This window comes from Doryrhamphus excisus, linkage group LG11 (assembly GCF_037039965.1).
Source record: "Doryrhamphus excisus strain RoL-2023G ecotype Guam linkage group LG11, RoL_Dexc_Guam_v1.1, whole genome shotgun sequence".
NCBI classification, from domain to species: Eukaryota; Metazoa; Chordata; class Actinopteri; order Syngnathiformes; family Syngnathidae; genus Doryrhamphus; species Doryrhamphus excisus.
The window spans coordinates 19,008,248-19,029,798 of NC_136367.1; the positions used below are offsets into that span (position 1 = coordinate 19,008,248).

General features: G+C 43.4%; 1 protein-coding gene across 2 annotated transcripts; it reads right to left on the bottom strand.

Moving 5' to 3' along the window:
• Window positions 1-18,935: 18,935 nt before the first annotated feature.
• hyal1 (hyaluronidase 1) lies at window positions 18,936-21,400 on the bottom strand. 2 transcript variants are annotated; one of them, XM_058065908.2, is made up of 4 exons: window positions 21,255-21,400; window positions 19,602-20,503; window positions 19,448-19,537; window positions 18,936-19,384 (listed from the first exon to the last, which is right to left on the bottom strand). In XM_058065908.2, the coding sequence occupies exons 2-4, from the start codon at window positions 20,499-20,501 to the stop codon at window positions 19,058-19,060; spliced, it is 1,317 nt and encodes a 438-aa protein (XP_057921891.2). In that variant the 5' UTR covers window positions 20,502-20,503; window positions 21,255-21,400; the 3' UTR covers window positions 18,936-19,057. The 2 variants fall into 2 exon arrangements, with proteins under 2 accessions (XP_057921891.2, XP_057921900.2); XM_058065917.2 differs by lacking the exon at window positions 21,255-21,400 and adding an exon at window positions 20,603-20,754.
• Window positions 21,401-21,551: the final 151 nt, after the last annotated feature.

Genomic DNA, 21,551 nt, shown 5'->3' on the forward strand with positions numbered 1-21,551 from the left:
GAGCCACTCAGTGACTGATGACAAGCCCTGTGGACTGCAGGTATGGCCTCCGAGTGTCTGTATGCACTCCTTCCAATGTCACGAAAAAGGAGATCATACACTTATCAAACTTCTGTGGGTTTCTTCGTTTTCGCCCATTATGTGGCTCGGGAGCAGTATGAATGATCTCCATGTGTCTGTATGAACTCCATACATGGTCTGAGCATAAAAAATGACATCATAACATGATGCAATTTCTGTGGATTTCCTCAAGACAAATCATAATACGGCTCAGATGTAGTGTATATAGCCTGGATGTGTCTGTATGAACTCCCTACATGGCCTGAGCATAAAAAATATGACATCATAAGATGATGCAATTTCTGTGGATTTCCTCAAAACAAATCATAATGCGGCTCAGGAATAGTGTGTATTTCTTGCATGTGTTTGTATGAACTCCCTACAACATTCGAGCATTAAAAATTGTGTACATTTCCTCAAGACAACTCATAATGCGGCTCAGGTGTAGTGTATATAGCCTGGACGTGTCTGTATGAACTCCCTACATAGTCTGAGCATACAAAATGACATCATAAAATGATGCAATTTCTGTGGATTTCCTCAAGACAAATCATAATGCGGCTCAAGAATAGTGTGTATTTCTTGCACGTGTTTGTATGAACTCCCTACAACATTCGAGCATTAAAAATTGTGTACATTTCCTCAAGACAACTTATAATGCGGCTCAAGAATAGTGTGTATTTCTTGCATGTGTCTGTATGAACTCCCTACATAGTCTGAGCATAAAAAAATGACATCATAAGATGATGCAATTTCTGTGGATTTCCTCAAGACAAATTATAATGCGGCTCAGATGTAGTGTGTATTTCTTGCACACGTTTGTATGAACTCCCTACGACATTCGAGCATTAAAAATTGTGTACATTTCCTCAAGACAACTCATAATGCGGCTCAGGTGTAGTGTATATAGCCTGGACGTGTCTGTATGAACTCCCTACATAGTCTGAGCATAAAAAATAACATCATAAGATGATGCAATTTCTGTGGATTTTCTCAAGACAAATCATAATACGGCTCAGATGTAGTGTATATAGCCTGGACGTGTCTGTATGAACTCCCTACATGGCCTCAGCATAAAAAAATGACATCATAAGATGATGCAATTTCTGTGGATTTCCTCAAGACAAATCATAATACGGCTCAGATGTAGTGTATATAGCCTGGACGTGTCTGTATGAACTCCCTACAACATTTGAGCATCAAAATCAAGCTAGACTGATCCACCTTCTGTGAATGTATACAACTCATGATGTGACTAAGTAATAGTATGTATGACCTCCATGTGTCTGTATGAACTCCCTACCATTTTTTAGCATTAAAAAATGAAATATGTTGATCAAACATCCTCAAGACATTAAGTGGCTCAGATGTTGTAGGAAGTACATGCAAACATATGGAGGCCATACACACCGCTGAAGCCCTTTAAGAGATGTTTAAGAGGTCTCCACGCCCCAGACATTGTAGGGAGCGCATACGCCTTACGGGTCTGCTATCAGCGCCTTGCAAAAACCCCAAGTCCACCTGTAAACACTGAGCGCTGCTTCCCAGAGGTAAGTTTATCTGCAAGAGGCGTTTTGCAGCTTGGTCCTTCCTGCAGGCCAGACAGGAAGAAATTAGCCAAAGAAAGTGAAGTGTGACAAGTTAAGCTACCGAGAATGCGCTCTCTTAATTCCAATTTGATTCCTCTTGTCTTTCGTTACATCACATCTCAACGGCTTCCTTCTTTTGCCGTTTTCCTCAACACACCTCATGTGTCATTTTTGTCTCTCCGCCCACATCCCTCTTCTCGCAGAGATAGCGGCACACACGTATAATTGCAGTGTGCAACAGTGCGCACCTTAGAGGAAATAATTAGCACTATAAAAAGAGCAATTACTAACCTGGCAGAGAGTTGCAGAGGATTTTAATGCTTCTGCCAGCGAACGTCTGCTTAAATCGCGCTCTTTGTTTGTTTGACTAATGGTTTCTTTTGAAGGGGAGGGGGTGGGGGGGAAACAAGCCCCCCCGCCCTGTTTTGCACACACAGCTTGCAGTTAGCAGCGCCGACTCCTGGGAAGTTCAGAACGTGACTGGTGGAAAGCAAACATGAAAGATTCTTATTTGAAGCAACCGCCTCGATCCAATACTTCATATCCGCTTTTGATTAGCTCCTGTGTCGCTTCGATCCGTGTCATCCGTCATGATGAATATACTTGGGCGCTAATATGTTAACTTTTCATACGCTCAGCAAATATTCAGGAAGCTTGAGAGAAAAGAGGAAATAACGGCAAGGTCTTTTGATTGAGAGCAGTTAACTGCTGATGCTGATTGACTGATGCTAACTCGTAGTAGTATGTAGTATGTTGTAGTATGTATGACCTCCCTACAATGTCTGAGCACAGAAAATTACATCACAGACCGATTAAAATTCTGTAAACCTCCCCCCACCCAAAAAAGACGATGTCGCTCAGGAGTCCTATGTATGACCTCCTTGTGTCTGTATGACCTCCCTACAATGTCTTAGCATGGAAATTACATCACAGGCTAATCAAAATTCTGTAAAATTTCCCCAAGAAAAACCATAATGTAGCTCAAGAGTCGTAGGTATGACCTCCTTGTGTCTGTATGAACTCCCTACAATGTCTTAGCATGGAAATTACATCACAGGCTGATCAAAATGCAATACATTTTTCCAGGAAAACTCATAATGTAGCTCATGAATATTATGTATGACCTCCCTACAATGTTTTAGCATGTAAAATGACATCAAAGCCTGATCAAAAGTCTGTAAAATTCCCCCAAAAATACCCATAATGTAGCTCAGGAGTTGTATGTATGACCTCCTTGTGTCTGTATGACCTCCCTACAATGTCTTAGCATGGAAAATGACATCAAAGGTCCATCAAAATTCTGTAAAATTTTCCAAGAAAACTCATAATGTAGCTCATGAGTATTATGTATGACCTCCTTGTGTCTGTATGACCTCCCTGCAATGTCACAAATGACATCACAGACCAATCAAAATTCTGTAAAACTTCCACAAAAAAGACCATAATGTAGCGCAGGAGTCGTATGTATGACCTCCTTGTGTCTGTATGACCTCCCTACAATGTCTTAGCATGGAAAATGACATCAAAGGCAGATCAAAATTCTGTAAAATGACCCCAAGAAAACCCATAATGTAGCTTAGGAGTCGTATGTATGACCTTGTGTCTGTATGACCTCCCTAACTCATAGTAGTATGTAGTATGTAGTAGTATGTATGACCTCCCTACAACGTCTGAGCACAGAAAATGACATCACAGGCCGATCAAAATTCTGTAAAACTTCCACAAAAAAAAACATAATGTAGCTCAGGAGTCGTATGTATGACCTCCTTGTGTCTGTATGACCTCCCTACAATGTCTGAGCACAGAAAATGACATCACAGCCCGATCAAAATTCTGTAAAACTTCCACAAAAAAGACCATAATGTAGCGCAGGAGTCGTATGTATGACCTCCTTGTGTCTGTATGACCTCCCTACAATGTCTTAGCATGGAAAATGACATCAAAGGCAGATCAAAATTCTGTAAAATGACCCCAAGAATACCCATAATGTAGCTTAGGAGTCGTATGTATGACCTTGTGTCTGTATGACCTCCCTAACTCATAGTAGTATGTAGTATGTAGTAGTATGTATGACCTCCCTACAACGTCTGAGCACAGAAAATGACATCACAGGCCGATCAAAATTCTGTAAAACTTCCACAAAAAAGACCATAATGTAGCGCAGGAGTCGTATGTATGACCTCCTTGTGTCTGTATGACCTCCCTACAATGTCTTAGCATGGAAAATGACATCAAAGGCAGATCAAAATTCTGTAAAATTCCCCCAAGAATACCCATAATGTAGCTTAGGAGTCGTATGTATGACCTTGTGTCTGTATGACCTCCCTAACTCATAGTAGTATGTAGTATGTAGTAGTATGTATGACCTCCATACAATGTCTGAACACAGAAAATGACATCACAGGCCGATCAAAATTCTGTAAAACTTCCACAAAAAAGACCATAATGTAGCGCAGGAGTCGTATGTATGACCTCCTTGTGTCTGTATGACCTCCCTACAATGTCTTAGCATGGAAAATGACATCAAAGGCAGATCAAAATTCTGTAAAATGACCCCAAGAAAACCCATAATGTATCTTAGGAGTCGTATGTATGACCTTGTGTCTGTATGACCTCCCTAACTCATAGTAGTATGTAGTATGTAGTAGTATGTATGACCTCCCTACAACGTCTGAGCACAGAAAATGACATCACAGGCCGATCAAAATTCTGTAAAACTTCCACAAAAAAGACCATAATGTAGCGCAGGAGTCGTATGTATGACCTCCTTGTGTCTGTATGACCTCCCTACAATGTCTTAGCATGGAAAATGACATCAAAGGCAGATCAAAATTCTGTAAAATGACCCCAAGAAAACCCATAATGTAGCTTAGGAGTCGTATGTATGACCTCCCTGCAATGTCTTAGCATGGAAAATGAGATTGCAGGCTGATCAAAATCAAAAAGTATGTATGACCTCCCTAAAATGTCTGATCAATGACTGCTGCAACTTCGATTCATTTCCTCATCACAACTCATAATGACCTGATTATGTCTGTATGAACTCCCTACATTGAGCATGGACAATGACATCACAGGCTGACGCAACTTCTCTGAACTCAAATTTACTGTCTAGAATATTTTTCCTTGGAAAAGTGTGCAATAAAAACACAGTACACACAAATGACCGCATTCTTTGTAGCATCCATGTTGTTTTGAGGACTTGCGTGTTTCCTAGTGTAGTAGTGAGATGCTTAACGTCAGAAGACTGAAGTGCTATAAAATCTTCATTTTGCAAATTGGAGATAGTGGATTTAATATGTCTGGATGTAATGCTCTTAATCCCGTTAGCTAATGTGGAGAACACATGTTTACACGTGCATGTGTATGAGCATATGTGCTCCTCACTTGTGTGTGTGTGTGTGTGTGTGTGTGTGCTGCGTGGCGTCCCCTCCACTAACTAGGTTTGTTGGGGTAAATTGAGTGTGTGACTAAATATAATTCACTCTCAGAGCGGCCCCATTTCCCTCGGCCCGCCTGCTTGGTCACACTGATTCAACGGGCCAGCAGCAAGCTACACAAAATCCATACCAATAAACATCTCCGCCAAAGACACCCACTCATCGTTTGGTCAGCTGAGGGCATCGTTCTTTTTTCATACATCACAGTTCATTTCAACATACTTGCCGTGACACGTGACACGTTACACGTTACACGTTACACGTTACACGCACGTAGCATTCACACCAAACATTTTCACTACTGATGGAACGCCGTATTCCCTGGCACCGCCGTCTCTGTGTTTTGATGTGTCAAACATGTTGAAGTGTGGATGCGGCGCCCGGGTGATGTGCTAATTATCACCAATAAGCCAAATTGTGCAGAGTGGCCTAACAGCGGCGTCCATTTGTTTCTAATGTCCCCATTGCAGTCGGTCTGAGCGGACTCTCTAATTCTACTCTCTCTTTAATATTTTCCATATAGACTTTATTAACCATACAGATGATGTTTTAAGTAGCAATTAACTGTCATATAAGCGTAAGAAAAAGTGAGCAATTATCTTAAAAATAATATGACGTGTTGACATTGGAGTCGTACTGTAGATATTTGCTATTTGGACTACGGGTCGCCAAAAAAAGTCAAAGAAAAAGCCAAAAACAGGCAGTGTTAATACTTTGATGTTATTGCAACAGGGTGTTTTGTGGGACTCTGCGTTCCTAATTATACGACTTACGGGTTCAGAGTTTTTTTTTGCCCTCCCTCAAAGTAATTTCATTCCAAAATGTAATAATACAAGATTTTTTTTAATCCATTAAATAACAAAGGCGGCACGGTGGTAGAGTGGTTAGCGCCCAGACCACACAACTACGAGACCAGGTTTCAATTCCACTCTCGGGCATCTCTGTGTGAAGTTTGCATGTTCTCCCTGTGTTTTCTCCGGGTACTCCGGTTTCCTCCCACATTCCAAAAACATGCTAGGTTAATTGGCGACTCCAAATTGTCCATAGGTATGAATGTGAGTGTGAATGGTTGTTTGTCTATATGTGCCCTGTGATTGGCTGGCCACCAGTCCAGGGTGTACCCCGCCTTTCGCCCCAAGACAGCTGGGATAGGCTCCAGCACGCCTGTGACCCTCATGAGGAAAAAGCGGTAGAAAATGAATGAATGAAATAACAAGGGCGGCAGGGCGGCCATCTCTGTGCGGAGTTTGCATGTTCTCCCCGTGCATGCGTGTGTTTTCTCCGGGTACTCCGGTTTCCTCCCACATTCCAAAAACATGCTAGGTTAATCGGCGACTCCAAATTGTCCATAGGTATGAATGTGAGTGTGAATGGTTGTTTGTCTATATGTGCCCTGTGATTGGCTGGCTTCAGCACCCCTCGTGAGGAAAAAGCGGTAGAAAATGAATGTATATCACTAAATGTTCATTTAAATCCATTAAATAAATCAAACCATCAACCACCAAAGTCGCCATTGCCATAGCAACGGCGGTGAAGCTGTCCTTCTTCCAAGCCGGGGTTCAGTATAAACAATTCCGATAAGGTCAAATGACTTCCATACCGTTGCTCTAAAAAGGCTATGAATGGATGACGGATCAGTGGTGACACATATTGATCGACGGCGGCAAGGAGGAGCGACGGCGGCGCGTTCCTCCGTACTCGAAGCGTGAGGTTTTATGTTTGTGTATGAAGTGTGAGTGATGCAGCAAATTGTTCATTTGCAGTGTATCCGATGGGCTCAGGGATGTCATTAGTCACAGTGCGCTCCTTCTCATTAAAGCGCCCTGGTCGCCATGGCAGCCCCCTTGCAAAGGCCAGCCCCGCCCATCACCACCACACCTCCCAGCACACGGGGAGTGACAGACCAATTAGAGCGGGGGCGCTGTGACATTCAGTCTGCTGTCATTACAGCTCCGAGGAGAGAAGAAGCCACGCGGGGGACATCGTACGTACGCTGGCAGGGGGCCCCGAATGCCATCCCTCCATCCGGGACACTTATGTGCAATAACAACACAAGGGAGACGTTGACAGTTTGATTTTTCACCAATTGTCGGCACCACATAACATCAGGTGCGCCTGAGATCCAATACAAAAAACATTTGTAGAAAATACAGTACAAAAAAAAGGGAACTAGTTACCTGCTTGTGGCGGAAGAATACATAACCAGCTTCCTTCCCTTCATTGTGTCTCCCAGGCATGAGGCAATGTTATGTTATGCTATGGAAGACAGTGGTTTCATTTCATTTCTGAGTTGATTTAAAATGTTTAAACGGGTTCATAGTTGGTAACAAATATCTTCAAATGTATAGTACAACTCGTCAAAAAGCTATGGTTAAAAAGATAAAAGTGAAACATCTAAAAAAAAAAAGTTTCAGTGACAGAAAGAGTGAGTGGTCTTCTCGCGATTAGTCAATCTTTGACGTTTTTTCTGCTCTCTGTGACGCACAAGCTAGCAACGGCAGAAATGAAGTTGGAAAAGCTCATAAAAAAGCTGTTTTTGTTATAAAACGTTTGCGCCCTGGGATACCTTCGTCTTTGTGAGTATCTATGGGTAAAACGCACTTATTGTGTGTTCCTGAATTATTATTTTGAATATGTTTGTAACTCGGTGTGATGTACTGTAGCTGTTAGCTAGCTTGTGTTTTGGCTAGCTATGTGTGTTTAGCATATTTAATGTACATTTATAGATAGTACTTGTATTTTCTGTATGTTACAGTTACCGCAGGCATATATGCACGACAAAGAAAGCTTCACTAAAGCAAGAAAAGAAAGCCTTGCTTCCAGAATTTTCTCTATTGGTTCGGTGGCTGTCTAGCAGCAAACAGTCACGTGTTGGGAGGACAGCACAACGCCGACTCTTCTGATGGCAAAGAAATGGAAAGCGAAAGTGAAATTGAAGACGCCATGACCACAAAGGTAACATTGAAACAATGTCGGTTGTTGTTGAAAATAATAATTGCAATTATGTTGATCTATGGTTATGAAATCAACGTTTCAATGTTAGCATCTGGTGCAAAGTCAACACTGAAGTCCGACACGGATTCAATGATCTCGGGTTGAAAATTCGACCTAGATTCTACGTTGTCACATTGTTATTGTTATGTTAACATGTGAAATGGACAGCGCTAGCTACATAGCATAGTACTAAGACTTCCTCCTGTCTCCCCATCCATTGCACCGCCCCTTTAAGTGCATAAAAAGGAGAAAAGAGTTGTGCGATTAAAACAATTAAATAAATAAAACCAATTAAATATAATCATAGTACTACTAGTCATGATAATATAATCGTCTCTTTTGACATGTTTTTCACTTCCAATGCCTCTAGAGAAGAAATGTTACAATATGCTGACAGTTCTACGTATAAACAATGTCTGCATTTGAGACCTGAACGCCTCTTTAAGCTTTCATTGAGCAGCAGAATGGCGAAAAGAAGAATATGTGCGGTCTTGTGAAGCCACTGGCCTCTCTGGTTGCACATCTTTTGTGTTTGTGTGAGAACGGCTCACTGCCTTCTGACAATAACAACCATGGAGACAATCTTCTCCACACAATGTCCAGCGCTGGAGCAGCTACGCTCAAAGGCCGGGCGTGCAGCCGTGTGCATTTTCATGACACTTTTCTCTAAATTGCATCTCTCCTGATAGTGTTTTTTTTTTGTTTGTTTTGGTGTCACATGATCGAGCGAAGAGAGGACACCTACTGAGGTGTGATCATGACCAGTGAGCAGATGAAGAAAGGAAAGGAAAGCAGTCACTCATCTTGTCACGCGTACACTCACACTATCTTGCAATAAAAAGCAGGATTCCGATAAAAGAGCCAATTTCAGGAAAGATTAAATAGTACGCCTGTAGTTTTTATGTACACGTATGAAACATAAATTTACAGTATCTCACATTTCAGCACATCTTCTCAAGTAAACTTTGAAGGTTTTTTTTGCAATTGTCAAGCATAAAAATGCATATATGAACTAAAGTACAAATATGAGGCATTCAGAAGACACATTAAAAGATGCGGTGAAGGATATTTGGTGGGACACACCAATAGCCGCCGTAACAACAGTCATATTGGCACAATAAACCCAAATATAAAATCCCTAATAAAACATGAGTTACTGTTACCAATGTAACTTGTCATGCAAAGCTGAAACTCCAACTCTGGTCCCCTAACGTCACTTCCTGTCACTACTCAGCTCCCCTGGGGAACACATTTATAGCGACACACATAAGAACAAGTTTGTTTACATCTTAAATGATTGACTTACTCTTATATGTCTACTGTATTGGGTAATACAGGTGTAAAGGTGACTATAGGGGTGTTATTTCATGTCTGGATGGCTCTAATAAAGTTGAAACCCATGTTTAGAGGGTCATAAACAGGTTTTCTATACACTAATGACAAAAATATTCAATGTATAAATAATGATTCCTACCGACCAAATCTATCGGCAACAAGCTGCACACTGACTACTCCTACTGCTATGAATGATTGTGCTGCGTCCCGTGAACGTCATCTGTAAAAGAGCTCTCCCAAGCAACAACGACTTTGCACTTTAACGAGCTCTAATGAGGTCAAGTCCGCAATTGATGAATATTAACAGGGATTCTGCACTTTTACTGGGCACGTGCACAATTAAGTTGCAGCGAGATAACAACAGCAGGCGCTCGACTTTGGCTGCAATTTTTGGCAAGCGGGCATGAAAGAACATCGGCCTTTTATCTCAGTCGTTTGCTCTTCTTCCTTGAGGACACACAAGTGATTTTTTTAACAGGACAAGGTGAGTGGAGGGAAAAGAAACTTCAGAGTCCCCCCCTTACTTCCCCCCCTCCAAAAAAAGAGCGGAGTGAGTGTCTCTAATAGCTGTCGTGAAGGAAGAGGAGCTTGGAAAATGAAAGTGAAAGGGGAAAGAGAAAAGGAGAAGTGCAAGGGGACGACAACAAAAGAAAAGCAGTTAAGAGGAGCTCAGCGCGCCTTAATCGATTGTGAACAGCGCCGCACCGGACGGCCAATCACAGCGCCCCGCCACTTCCACGCTGTCTGCCGCCGCATCACGGGGGAAGCAGCAGCAGGCGACACCAGAAGACACAAAAAGATGAGCAGGGAGCTTGAAAGTGACCTTGAATGCCCTTGTGTGTGTGACCTTCTACATGTCACATGGCATGACAAGGTCTTTTTGGACGCCGTAACTGCAAATATTCATTTTATTTAACGCTTGAAACATTCTGACGTGCCTGCATTAACCATGTGACCTCTGACCCCAGCCACATCCTTACTGGGTGATTTTCACCTCGACAGAATGTTTCAAGGTTAAAATGACATCATCTTGCGTGACGTTTCGCCGCAAAATCAGTCAGCTACAGCTGTACCGTTACACCACCAGCGTCTGACAGGGCGGAAAATGGAACACGTACATAATGTGGGTGTGGGGGGGCGTATTTCCTCATCCTGTGAGGAACAGAGCCAACGATCGTCAGACTCACATGCCTCAACACCCGTACTTCCATCTATTTTTTATGCCGCTTATCCTCACTAGAGTTGCAGGTGTATGCTGGAGCCTATCCCAGCTGCCTTTGGGCAAGAGGCGGTATGACTCTAATTATCACTTGTCAAGTCATCAATTGTTTCGTAGTCAGACATGTTTACTTTCACCATCCCAGCAGTAAAGATTGTGAAACCGGTGAAGCAAATGTGTGTAACAATGGACAGGCGGGAACGTGAAGTGATACAACAGCATAGAAAATAACGCCAAACAATATGTAGGGTCTAATTTTGCATATCAATTTTAGTAGCCCAAACTCTTTACTCAACAGTTCCCAGCAACTAGCCGGAACTACTTTCCTCCGTACCGAAATCCGACCAGAAGTCGTCTCAGGACACAAAGTGGGGAGTGAGTCGCTACGTGAGTCAGTGTCATACAACCTCATATCAAAACATCCTTGTGGCATAATCCATCAGAATAAAATCAGTAGAGGTGTTCCTTACGAAGGCTTGTTAGCAAAGTGTGGCCAGTAAGTCGGCGAGGACTGAAACGCGCGAGCAAAAAGTTGGAACTGTGGAGTTTTCTGCTCTAAAAATAGAAAAATCACCTGCGGCCATTTGGCAGCAAGTTAAAACGTTGGGCCATAACCGTCTGTATCCGTCCAATCTCAAACGTCATCATATTTCAAATGGAATTGTACTTTTTTTTTTACGGAGAGAGAGATACAATTAAAAAGAGGACGCGTTGTCTCTTTGTTCTTCTAACGGCCGTATCTCCACTTTGGATTCACTTACTAACATGCACCATTCTGAAAGAGTGATTGAATATTATCAGACTCAAGCTACAAGGTTAGCGCCGCAGCTATCTTATACGGCAAGTAAAACTCCTTAAGTTGTAGTAGTCTCGATCCAAAATCAGTACCAGCCCATTACGTTGCAGTGATGGTGCTTTGAAGATCGCCTTCTCCCCTTTTGGCTTGCCTCGCTGCGGGATGTGTCTCCGGGCTCCGAAGCTGAGGCGCTACAGCGGGCGAGAGATCCTGTGATTTCTCGCTTGGCCGCTTTCATCTGTTAGTGAATCATCTCGCCATAATCACCTGTCAAAGGCAGGGAGACGGATGGCCAGATGGAGACATCTCGCTCTGCGTTGATAACCCAAAACGAGTCGCATTCAAAGTCCGACGACTCCTTGTCGCTCAGCTTGTTTTGTGCTGTTGTTGTTTTTGGTTTCGGCTTTCCACTTTACACGGCGGGGGGGCAGAAGACAAACTGTGGTCGACTTCTCATCGCGATGTCTCATCTAACGCCGGGTACGACTCCACTGCCATGAAGGACATCGGCACACTGGCCTTTTCAATTCTGATTTAATTCACACTATGAGACGTGACCCAGACTCAAAGTTAGCAGTTGTTTAGTCAGTCCACGTGTAGTCCTCCATTGCACCGCGCCTTACGGTTCTCCTTCTATACCACTGGGGTGTCCTAACCTTTTCCACTCAGGGACACGTACTGAAAAATCAAAGCATATGGGGGCCACTTTTCTAAAACAAATGGAAACAAATTTTTTTTATTAATAAATGCATTAAAAATTCAAAGCACATTATTAATATAATTATTAATAATTAAATTAATTAAATTAAAATCAATTAAATTAAAATGTATTAAATAAATTAAATTTAAAATAACAATTTTGTTATTTTTTAATTATGTCAAATTATTGGCAATTATGTTATATGTCAATCATCACACAGAACAGAGCTAGTGGCAATGTCTTTCTTGCTGTCATTGGTCATTCATGACACACTGAGCAGGGATCGCCTTACATTCAGTCATTGGTCAGTTCACATGTCAATCACTAACCACCTTAATGGTTGGTGCATCTATCCCACTTGGGGAATCATTGGTCATTCTACACGGGGGACCAATGATTAGTTGATCACATTACTATTTCAGCCTGAATTACTATTTATGCCTGCCACTAGTTACTGAATAATGATTGGTCTGAATGACTCTGCTGCTTCATTGGTCTGTCTACATGTCAATCATTGCACACGGAACCGCGATGATAGTCGCTGGTCAGTGTGAATGTCGAGCAACATACTCAGCATTGTTTAATCTAGCTGTCAAACCCATGAGTGGATGGACTGTCAAAATCTTTACGCAGTCATTGGTCGGCCTACATGTCAATCATTACGTACAGCACTAGTGGCTGGCTGCTAATATCACTGACTCTTCGTTACTTAGTCTACATGTCCACCAGAACACAGTATTTGGTTGGAATGCCCACTCATTGGTCAGTCTATGTGTTCAGCAGATAGAACTTCTGGAATGACGGATTGAAATGAGAAAGTATACGGACTTTCTGTGTGTGTGTATATATATATATATATATATAGTCCTTTTCTTTTTCAAGTGCTTGCGGAGTCAATCACCAGAGCCGCCCCTTTAAATGCCAACGGTCTTGGAAACAGGTGCACAGAAAATGGAAGCGTTTCCAAGGCGGCAGGGCGACTCAGGGGCCGGCGTTTAGCGATGACCGACAGACGGCATGCTGGGAGAAAGTCACCCCGCAGAGAGGAGAGAGCCAAGGCTGCTCCGCTGGCGCACTGAAAGTCACAAACCCAGTTCTTAATCTTAACACACTCTCTAATGAACACCTTTGAATCGTGTCCCGGTCTTTCCTACATGCTACAATAGATGGGTGATGGCGCCATGATTGTATGCGTACGTATTATACAGTGAAGAAAATAAGTATTTGAACACCCTGCTATTTTGCTATTTCTCCCACTTAGAAATCATGGAGGGGTCTGAAATTTTCATCGTAGGTGCATGTCCACTGTGAGAGAGATAAACTAAAAAGAAAAATCCAGAAATCACAATGCATGATTTTTTAACAATTTATTTGTGTGATACAGCTGCAAATAAGTATTTGAACACCTGTGTATCATCTAGAATTCTGACCCTGAAAGACCTGTTAGTCTGCCCATTAGAAGTCCACCTGCACTCCATGTATCATCCTGAATCAGATGCACCTGTTTGAGGTCGTTAGCTGCATAAAGACACCTGTCCACCCCATACAATCAGTAAGACTTTAACTTGTAACATGGCGAAGACCAAAGAGCTGTCCAAAGACACCAGAGACAAAATTGTACACCTCCACAAGGCTGGAAAGGGCTACGGAGCAATTACCAAGCAGCTTGGTGAAAAAAGGTCCACTGTTGGAGCTATCATTAGAAAATGGAAGAAGCTAAACATGACGGTCAATCTCAATCGGAGTGGAGCCCCATGCAAGATATCACCTCGTGGGGTCTCAATGATTCTAAGAAAGGTGAGGAATCAGCCCAGAACTACACGACAGGACTTGGTCAATGACCTGAAAAGAGCTGGGACCACCGTTTCCAAGGTTACTGTAGGTAATACACTAAGACGTCATGATGTGAAATCATGCATGGCACGAAAGGTTCCCCTGCTTAAACCAGCACATGTCAAGGCCCGTCTTAAGTTTGCATATGACCATTTGGATGATACAGAGGAGTCATGGGAGAAAGTTTTATGGTCAGATGAGACCAAAATAGAACTTTTTGGTCATAATTCCAATAAGCGTGTTTGGAGGAAGAAGAATGAAGAGTACAATCCGAAGAACACCATCCCTACTGTGAAGCATGGGGGTGGTAGCATCATGCTTTGGGGGTGTTTTTCTGCACATGGGACAGGACGAGTGCACTGCATTAAAGAGAGGATGACTGGGGCCGTGTATTGTGAGATTTTGGGGAACAACCTCCTTCCCTCTGTCAGAGCATTGAAGATGGGTCGTGGCTGGGTCTTCCAACACGACAACGACCCGAAGCACACAGCCAGGAAAACCAAGGAGTGGCTCCGTAAGAAGCATATCAAGGTTCTAGCATGGCCCAGCCAGTCTCCAGACCTGAACCCAATCGAAAATCTTTGGAGGGAGCTCAAACTCCGTGTTTCTCAGCGACAGCCCAGAAACCTGACTGATCTAGAGAAGATCTGTGTGGAGGAGTGGGCCAAGATCCCTCCTGCAGTGTGTGCAAACCTGGTGAAAAACTACAGGAAACGTTTGACCTCTGTAATAGCAAACAAAGGCTACTGTACCAAATATTAACATTCATTTTCTCAGGTGTTCAAATACTTATTTGCAGCTGTATCACACAAATAAATTGTTAAAAAATCATGCATTGTGATTTCTGGATTTTTCTTTTTAGTTTATCTCTCTCACAGTGGACATGCACCTACGATGAAAATTTCAGACCCCTCCATGATTTCTAAGTGGGAGAAATAGCAAAATAGCAGGGTGTTCAAATACTTATTTTCTTCACTGTATATACGTATTATTATAGCCAGTATAGAAAGGTACATATACTATGAGTCACGCCCAGAAATATGGCCGAAATGAGAAACAACACTTTAGGAATGCACTGTTCACTACTGGGGCTGCACGGCGGCAGAGTGGTCACACAGCTAGGAGACCCGAGTTCGATTCCACCCTCTGCCATCTCTGTGTGGAGTTCATGCATGGGTTTCTCCCACATTCCAAAAACATGCATGCTAGGCGACTCCAAATTTTCCATAGCTACGAATGTGATTGGCTGGCGACTAGTCCAGGGTGTACCCCGCCTCTCGCCCGAAGACAGCTGGGATAGGCTCCAGCACCCCCGCGACCTTCGTGAGGATAAGTGATAGAAAATGAATGGATGTGAAAACACACTGGTCCTTACGTAACACGTTCAAGCACACATGGAAAAACGTTTGAGACTGCCTCCACATTGCCTCAGTGCATTTTTTAAGAGTCTGTTTTTTTTGTTACTTTTTGCTGACGTGGGTGATCCTGGCAACATGATGGATCATACTGTTTGGGTTGGTATCATCAGTGTGCTTCAGAATAAAGTCAAGGTGGGGATTGTTGGGGTGGATGGGGGTGGGGGGTCCGACACCCGGATAGCCAACAAACATTGTCTATGTAAGCCAGCCCGTCCTTCCTGTTATCAAGGACGTCCCGTGATGAGTGCGTCCCGAGCGAGGAGCTGCCATGGTCACGTTCGTATGGCCTAACGAGCACTGGCAGACTCCCCCGCATCAGCATTTTTAATACCAGTCTCATATCATACATGATCTCTGACAAAAGACCCCACCCCCCACCCCATACTTGGTCACCTGGCAACGTGTGGAGTGCCCCCCCCCCCGAGCGAGGCTGATTAATTGAGGCCGTAGAGACGACGGACAGAGCAGATCTTTAACTTAGCAGCATAGCGGGATCATGCTGGTGCTGCTCCGCCGCCGAAGCAAGATAGCCGGTGGCTACGGCTCGGATGGGGGGACCTTTCAAAACCAATCGCGTCGCACGCTCATTCCCGAGCTGCGGCCCTCGCGCTATCAGAGCAGATAACGTGCTCCGGTAAAGGTTACGACTCGCCATGACATTTGTGTTGAGAGGCAGCAATGCCTGATTCCTGACGACGGGATCTCCAGTAGGAGCTTGTGTTTGGGAGGAGATGGCTTGTTTGGAATGGAAGGTTCAGGGGGAAAGACGCGCTAAGAAGGCCTCAGGCAGAATATACGTACGTTAGACCAGGGGTCCTCAACTGGTGGGTTGGGACCAAGTTAAATGATTTAGAAGGAAAAAGTATATATACGAAAATGACTTACAATTATTACAAACAAAAATGACTTGAAAGTGCAAAGAAATTAATATCTCAAAAGTAAAAAAAATTGGAAAATAAACGACAATTATTAAATAACTGTAAAAAAATCAAATATGACTTCAATAAAAATGTAAAATAAAAAAATGTTTAATAATAAGTGATTTAATAGTAAAATTATGACAAATAAAATGACTTGAATAAAAGTGTCCAAAAATAATTGAAAATAAAAGAAAATGATTGTATAAAAAATAACTCAATAAAAATAACTTAAAAGACTAAAATAATTACAAAAATAAAATGAATGAAAATGAAAAATGAATAAATGTAAAAAATAAAAGTAAAACTTAGAAGTGAATATATATATACTAGCGTAAAAATAATTAGATAAAAATTACAATTATAAGTTAATAAAATAAATAATGACTTGAATAAGTGTAAAAAAAAGAATTCACTTTGCTATTAGTGTGTAAACAGTACAGTACAGTTATACTGCTACATAAGCTGTACACTGACTACTCTAAATCATATCATAAGTTTGATTCTATGGTATCATCCCTTGAGGAGACTGGTTAAATGATTTTCTTACTGGTTTGAATTTCGATGAGCATTGGCAGCATTGTGAGCAGCCTCCACTGTCCAGGACTTTGCTAAAGGAAGCACTTTTCTATGACACAATTGATTGGCCGCTGTAATTTTCCACCTGAGCGGCTCTTTGTGAAAGTTTGGCGGGAGCCATCTTGGTGCGAGTGCTTCCTTAATGCTATTCTTTAAAGCCTCTGATGGGCTCTGGCGAGGGTGTGTGTGTGTGTGTGTGTGTGTGTGTGTGTGTGTGTGTGTTTGGATGTAGCGCAGGCAGGCTAAGTCACACGTGACTGTCTTGTCAGGTCACCTCTCATCAGGGAGCCTTTAAACGGAAATATCGCGCGCAGAACACAAAAGATGCACAACATCACAGCCCTCCCCGAGAGATTTTCATGTACAAAGGCGGCACTGATTTACCAGCAAATGTATTGATCGGCTTCCCCCGCTCGCTGGCGCCGAGTCCGCCTGTTGGCAACGCCGTGAGGAGATATCCCTCCTCCGTCTCCTCCTAAGAAATAGGACGCTGCGACCTCCATCGCAGGCCGCCGTGCTCCTCCATCTTTGCTTTGCTTGGACGTGACACAAGGTGAAATATACGCTCACTGGACACTTCATTAGGTACACACATTGGTCAGATAAATGCCTCAAATCATGGCGACATCCGCAGTACACATAATATGACAAGGGCGTTCGTGAATCAGGCAAATGTGTGCACAACGTGTTGGGAAGGGTGGACTTCCTGTGAAGGACGCAGACGCAGAGCGTGACAAAACAGTTATCACGGCCGGAGACAGCCAGACCATCTCCACGCCGAGACATGAGAGACGTGACCAAGAAAAAGGGGGGGGGGGCAGTGACACAGCCGGATGCCAAAATGAAGACAAGATGGAATGAAGATGACGAGAAAAAAGCTCTTTTTGTAAAAGAACAGACGTGCTTTTATGTGCACTTCTGAGAGCTCATTCATTTTAGTCATGCGGAAATTCCAACGCCTCAGTGCTGGGATGACCAACTATCATGAATACATCATCATCATCCTTTTTGACAAGTTCATTCATTCACATGTCCTTTAAATCGTCCACAAAAGCTAATAAGGAGCTCTAATTAGCAGCTTGTATCCACGCCACAAGATGGCAGTAGCTGCATTCAGCATCCATCTACCTCTGCGTGCGCTTTAAAATGTATCCGTTAGCGTGATAGCCATGTGTGTTACACTCGTACTGTCGTTTGCAATGAACTCATCAGTGCTGATTGGTTTCGCCGCAATAACAACATTGGTTCTTGAAAAATTAGGAATGTAATTGCAATTAATTTGTATTAATTCAGTAAAATATTTGTAAAATAATAGTAACGGCGGTCGAGTGGTTAGCACGCAGACCTCACAGCCAGGAGAACCGAGTTCAATCCCGGGTACTCCGGTTTCCTCCCACATTCCAAAAACATGCAATTGTCGACTCCAAATTGTCCATAGGTATGAATGTGAGTGTGAATGGTTGTTTGTCTATATGTGCCCTGTGATTGGATGGCCACCAGTCCAGGGTGTACCCCGCCTCTCGACCAAAAGACAGCTCAGAAAATGAATGAATGAATAGCAACCTGATTAGTCATAAAACCTCAGTTAAAGGATAAAAATATTTTAAGTCTGTAGAGAAGACACTATTTGAAAAAATAAACATCAACATTTTCTAATGGGAAAAATCTCTCCTAACCACCCCCCCATGCAAGAAACAAGCAGAATGGAAACAGTGGGAGTCTTTTCCTGGGAATTACTCCATCCAAAAAGAGAGAGTAGCAATGTCTGACAGGAAAGAATCTACTATTTTTTTGTTTGTTTATAGTCTTTAAATGCTAGAAAATGAACAGCATTGACCTAATCAGACAAGTGTTTGTCCTCCATGATTAGCTTTTGTTGTGTACAATTAGCTGTAGCACAACACCCCCTGCTGGTGAAAGACAAACCTACACGACTAAAGCGCTGGTTTAAGGCCACATTTCCATTTCTTTTCTTACCGAATTTGACATTAATGATGCGGAAAACGTTTTATTTTGATTGAAAATGATTTTAATCATATACTGGCGTGTGTGTGTATGTGTGTGTATGCGTTATAAAGGCTTGAATAAACACGGTATAAAATAACAAAACACGAGTAGTGTAGTGGTTAAAATGGATGCATGTACTAACAGTAAAACCAACAGCCAATCAGGAGCGTTTACCCGTGAGTGGGCGTGGAGCAGCTGTCACCAGTCCAACCTGGGTAACACCTGCACTCAAACTGGGCCCTCATGCGCGTTACCTCCCGTGTCCTGATGCGTCCCATCACGGCGTAGCCCCGCCCGCCTTCTGCTCTCTTCTCGGCCGCCACTTTCCACCATGCAGGATCCAAGTGGAGATACACCCTCGACTTGGGGTCCCTTCTGGCGCACCTCCCCTTTGAGGAGCACATGGCTTGGCTGCACAGCGTGGCCGCCGCGGTTACGTTGACCAAATATGGACCTAGAGTTTCATCGATGTACCACTTGACGGCGTTACAAGTTGCCTGAAAGAAGGAGGAGAACCGATGAAGAATTATCTTACTTGGTCATTGCTTGTTTGGTGGTACCTCAGATCTGGAGAAAGCGTGGTCCCCCCACAGCACTACCCCAGCAGATCCCAAGGCGGCGCTCTCTCCGATAGTGTAAACAAGATGCTCCTGTAGGAGACAACAGAAGAACCAAATATTTCTGGAAGCTCCAAAGGATCTTCTTACCACTTACCTGCGAGAGGAACGCTAGTGAATACGTGTAGACGATGCGAACGTAGGGGATGACGGGCAGATCGGGCCGAGCGACCTGACCGCCAGCCCTCATGGCCTCCAGGATGCGGTGATGAGCGTAGAGGCCCACCTCCCTGCCGACGGCTCGCAGCTCCAAGCTCAGGTAGATGTTGGGATAAAGAGCCGAGGAGACGTTCCACAGCCACATCAGCTCGTCGTTCCTCTTGCACTCCACGGTGGGACACTCGCCCGTGTAGTTGATGCTTTTGTACGGATTGTAGCATTCGGGGAAACCGTAAAAACCCCACAGTCCGTCAGGCCTCTCCTTCTGGCCCAGTTTCAGCGTCTCTTCCATTAACTTCCTACCCTCGGTCTCAAAGGCCGCCCGGGCTAAGGCGTCCACCACTGCGGGCTTCCAGTTTGGATGCTTGGACTTGACTAGGGCTCTTGATCCTTCCCAGTACACCTGCTTAGTGTCCCAGTTCCTCTCCCACACAGGCCTCCAGCTCTCCCAGTCCACCACGGCCAAACCTTGGAAGTCCTCATTGGGGATCCATTTATGGATATCCTCTTTGGCGGCCCTGAGGTGGTCTTTGAGGCTGGCGTTCTGGGGCACGCCGCCGTTAACCGCCTTGCCTTGGCTGTACCTGGGATACAGACCCAGTTTATCCGTGTAAAAGATGGTTATGTTTTCACCCATGAAGGTTTGGTTCTGGTTCTCGGCGATGTTGAACGTCCCCAAGTCGAGATCCACTCCATACTTGGAGAGGCAGGCGTCAGTAGGGGCGTTCCACACGGCCCAGAACGGCAGCTGGGAAAAAGATGAGGTTGCCACAGAAACCAAAGAAACGTGGCTCATCACAGTGAGGAAGAGCAGCATGTCGGGATGGAGACAACTCATCACTACGAGGAAGAGAAGGGCAGCGTTACTAGCACTTACTCTAAACTCATCAAAATACTTTTTAAAAGAAGACTTCTTGTCGCTGGGAACTTATTTTATACCTTTTTGGTAACTGTACCAACAATTAACTTAGAGTCCATTCATGAGTTTTCTTGTATAACTATACAATCAACACAATAACACAAAAATAATGTCATTTAATCAATTTAACTGTGCCGTTTATTACTAGCTTCCTTGTTTGGGTGTGACGTCATAATAACTCACCCGGAAAAGAAAGCTGCGACTCAAGCTAAATGAGCGCATATCGCCACCTAGCGTTCATTCCAGAAGCATCCATAGAAAACGCATTTACTGAAGACGCTTATAGCTGTCAAATCTCAAATGTCAAAATCAAGTGGTAGCTGTTGTGTTGTGTTTGTACATTCTTATTAGAAATGTTCCCCTTTCCTCGCAAGTCAGACATGTTGAAACCCTGGTTATATGGCTTCACAATTTCGAAGAGGATGTTACTACACTACAGTATGCTGAAACAGTGTTCCTAGCTGTGAAGCACACAAAGTCAGTAAACTACAATTTTAAAGACGGAAAAGTGACGATTTAGACTTTTGAGCACATATTATTACTGTACTTGAAAGTTCTCTAATGAGAAACACATGTTGTGGTAAAAGCTGCACTGCCAGACAGATGCTTACGGGTTGCCCACGCGAGTACGACGTGAACACTTACACTAACGTCACACACTTTGCTACTTACCTACACGCCACGTTTGATTGATCAATTATAGTTTGGATATGTTGAGGAAAAACAACCAAAGCGGGCTCATAATCACCTGAAGGGGGAAAACACAACAACAGACGTGGGAAGTCTAACAACCAATAGGATCTGGTCTTGTTTTCACACAGCCAATAAGGCTACTAGATTTCCCACAGCCAATCAGAATAAGCCATACTAGAGTCCTGACTTTTAAAGGGACAGGCTCATTAAAACGCCTTAATGTAGTTAAACTGTTACACCATTAGCTTAAGGTGCATACATTTTGAATGGATTTCA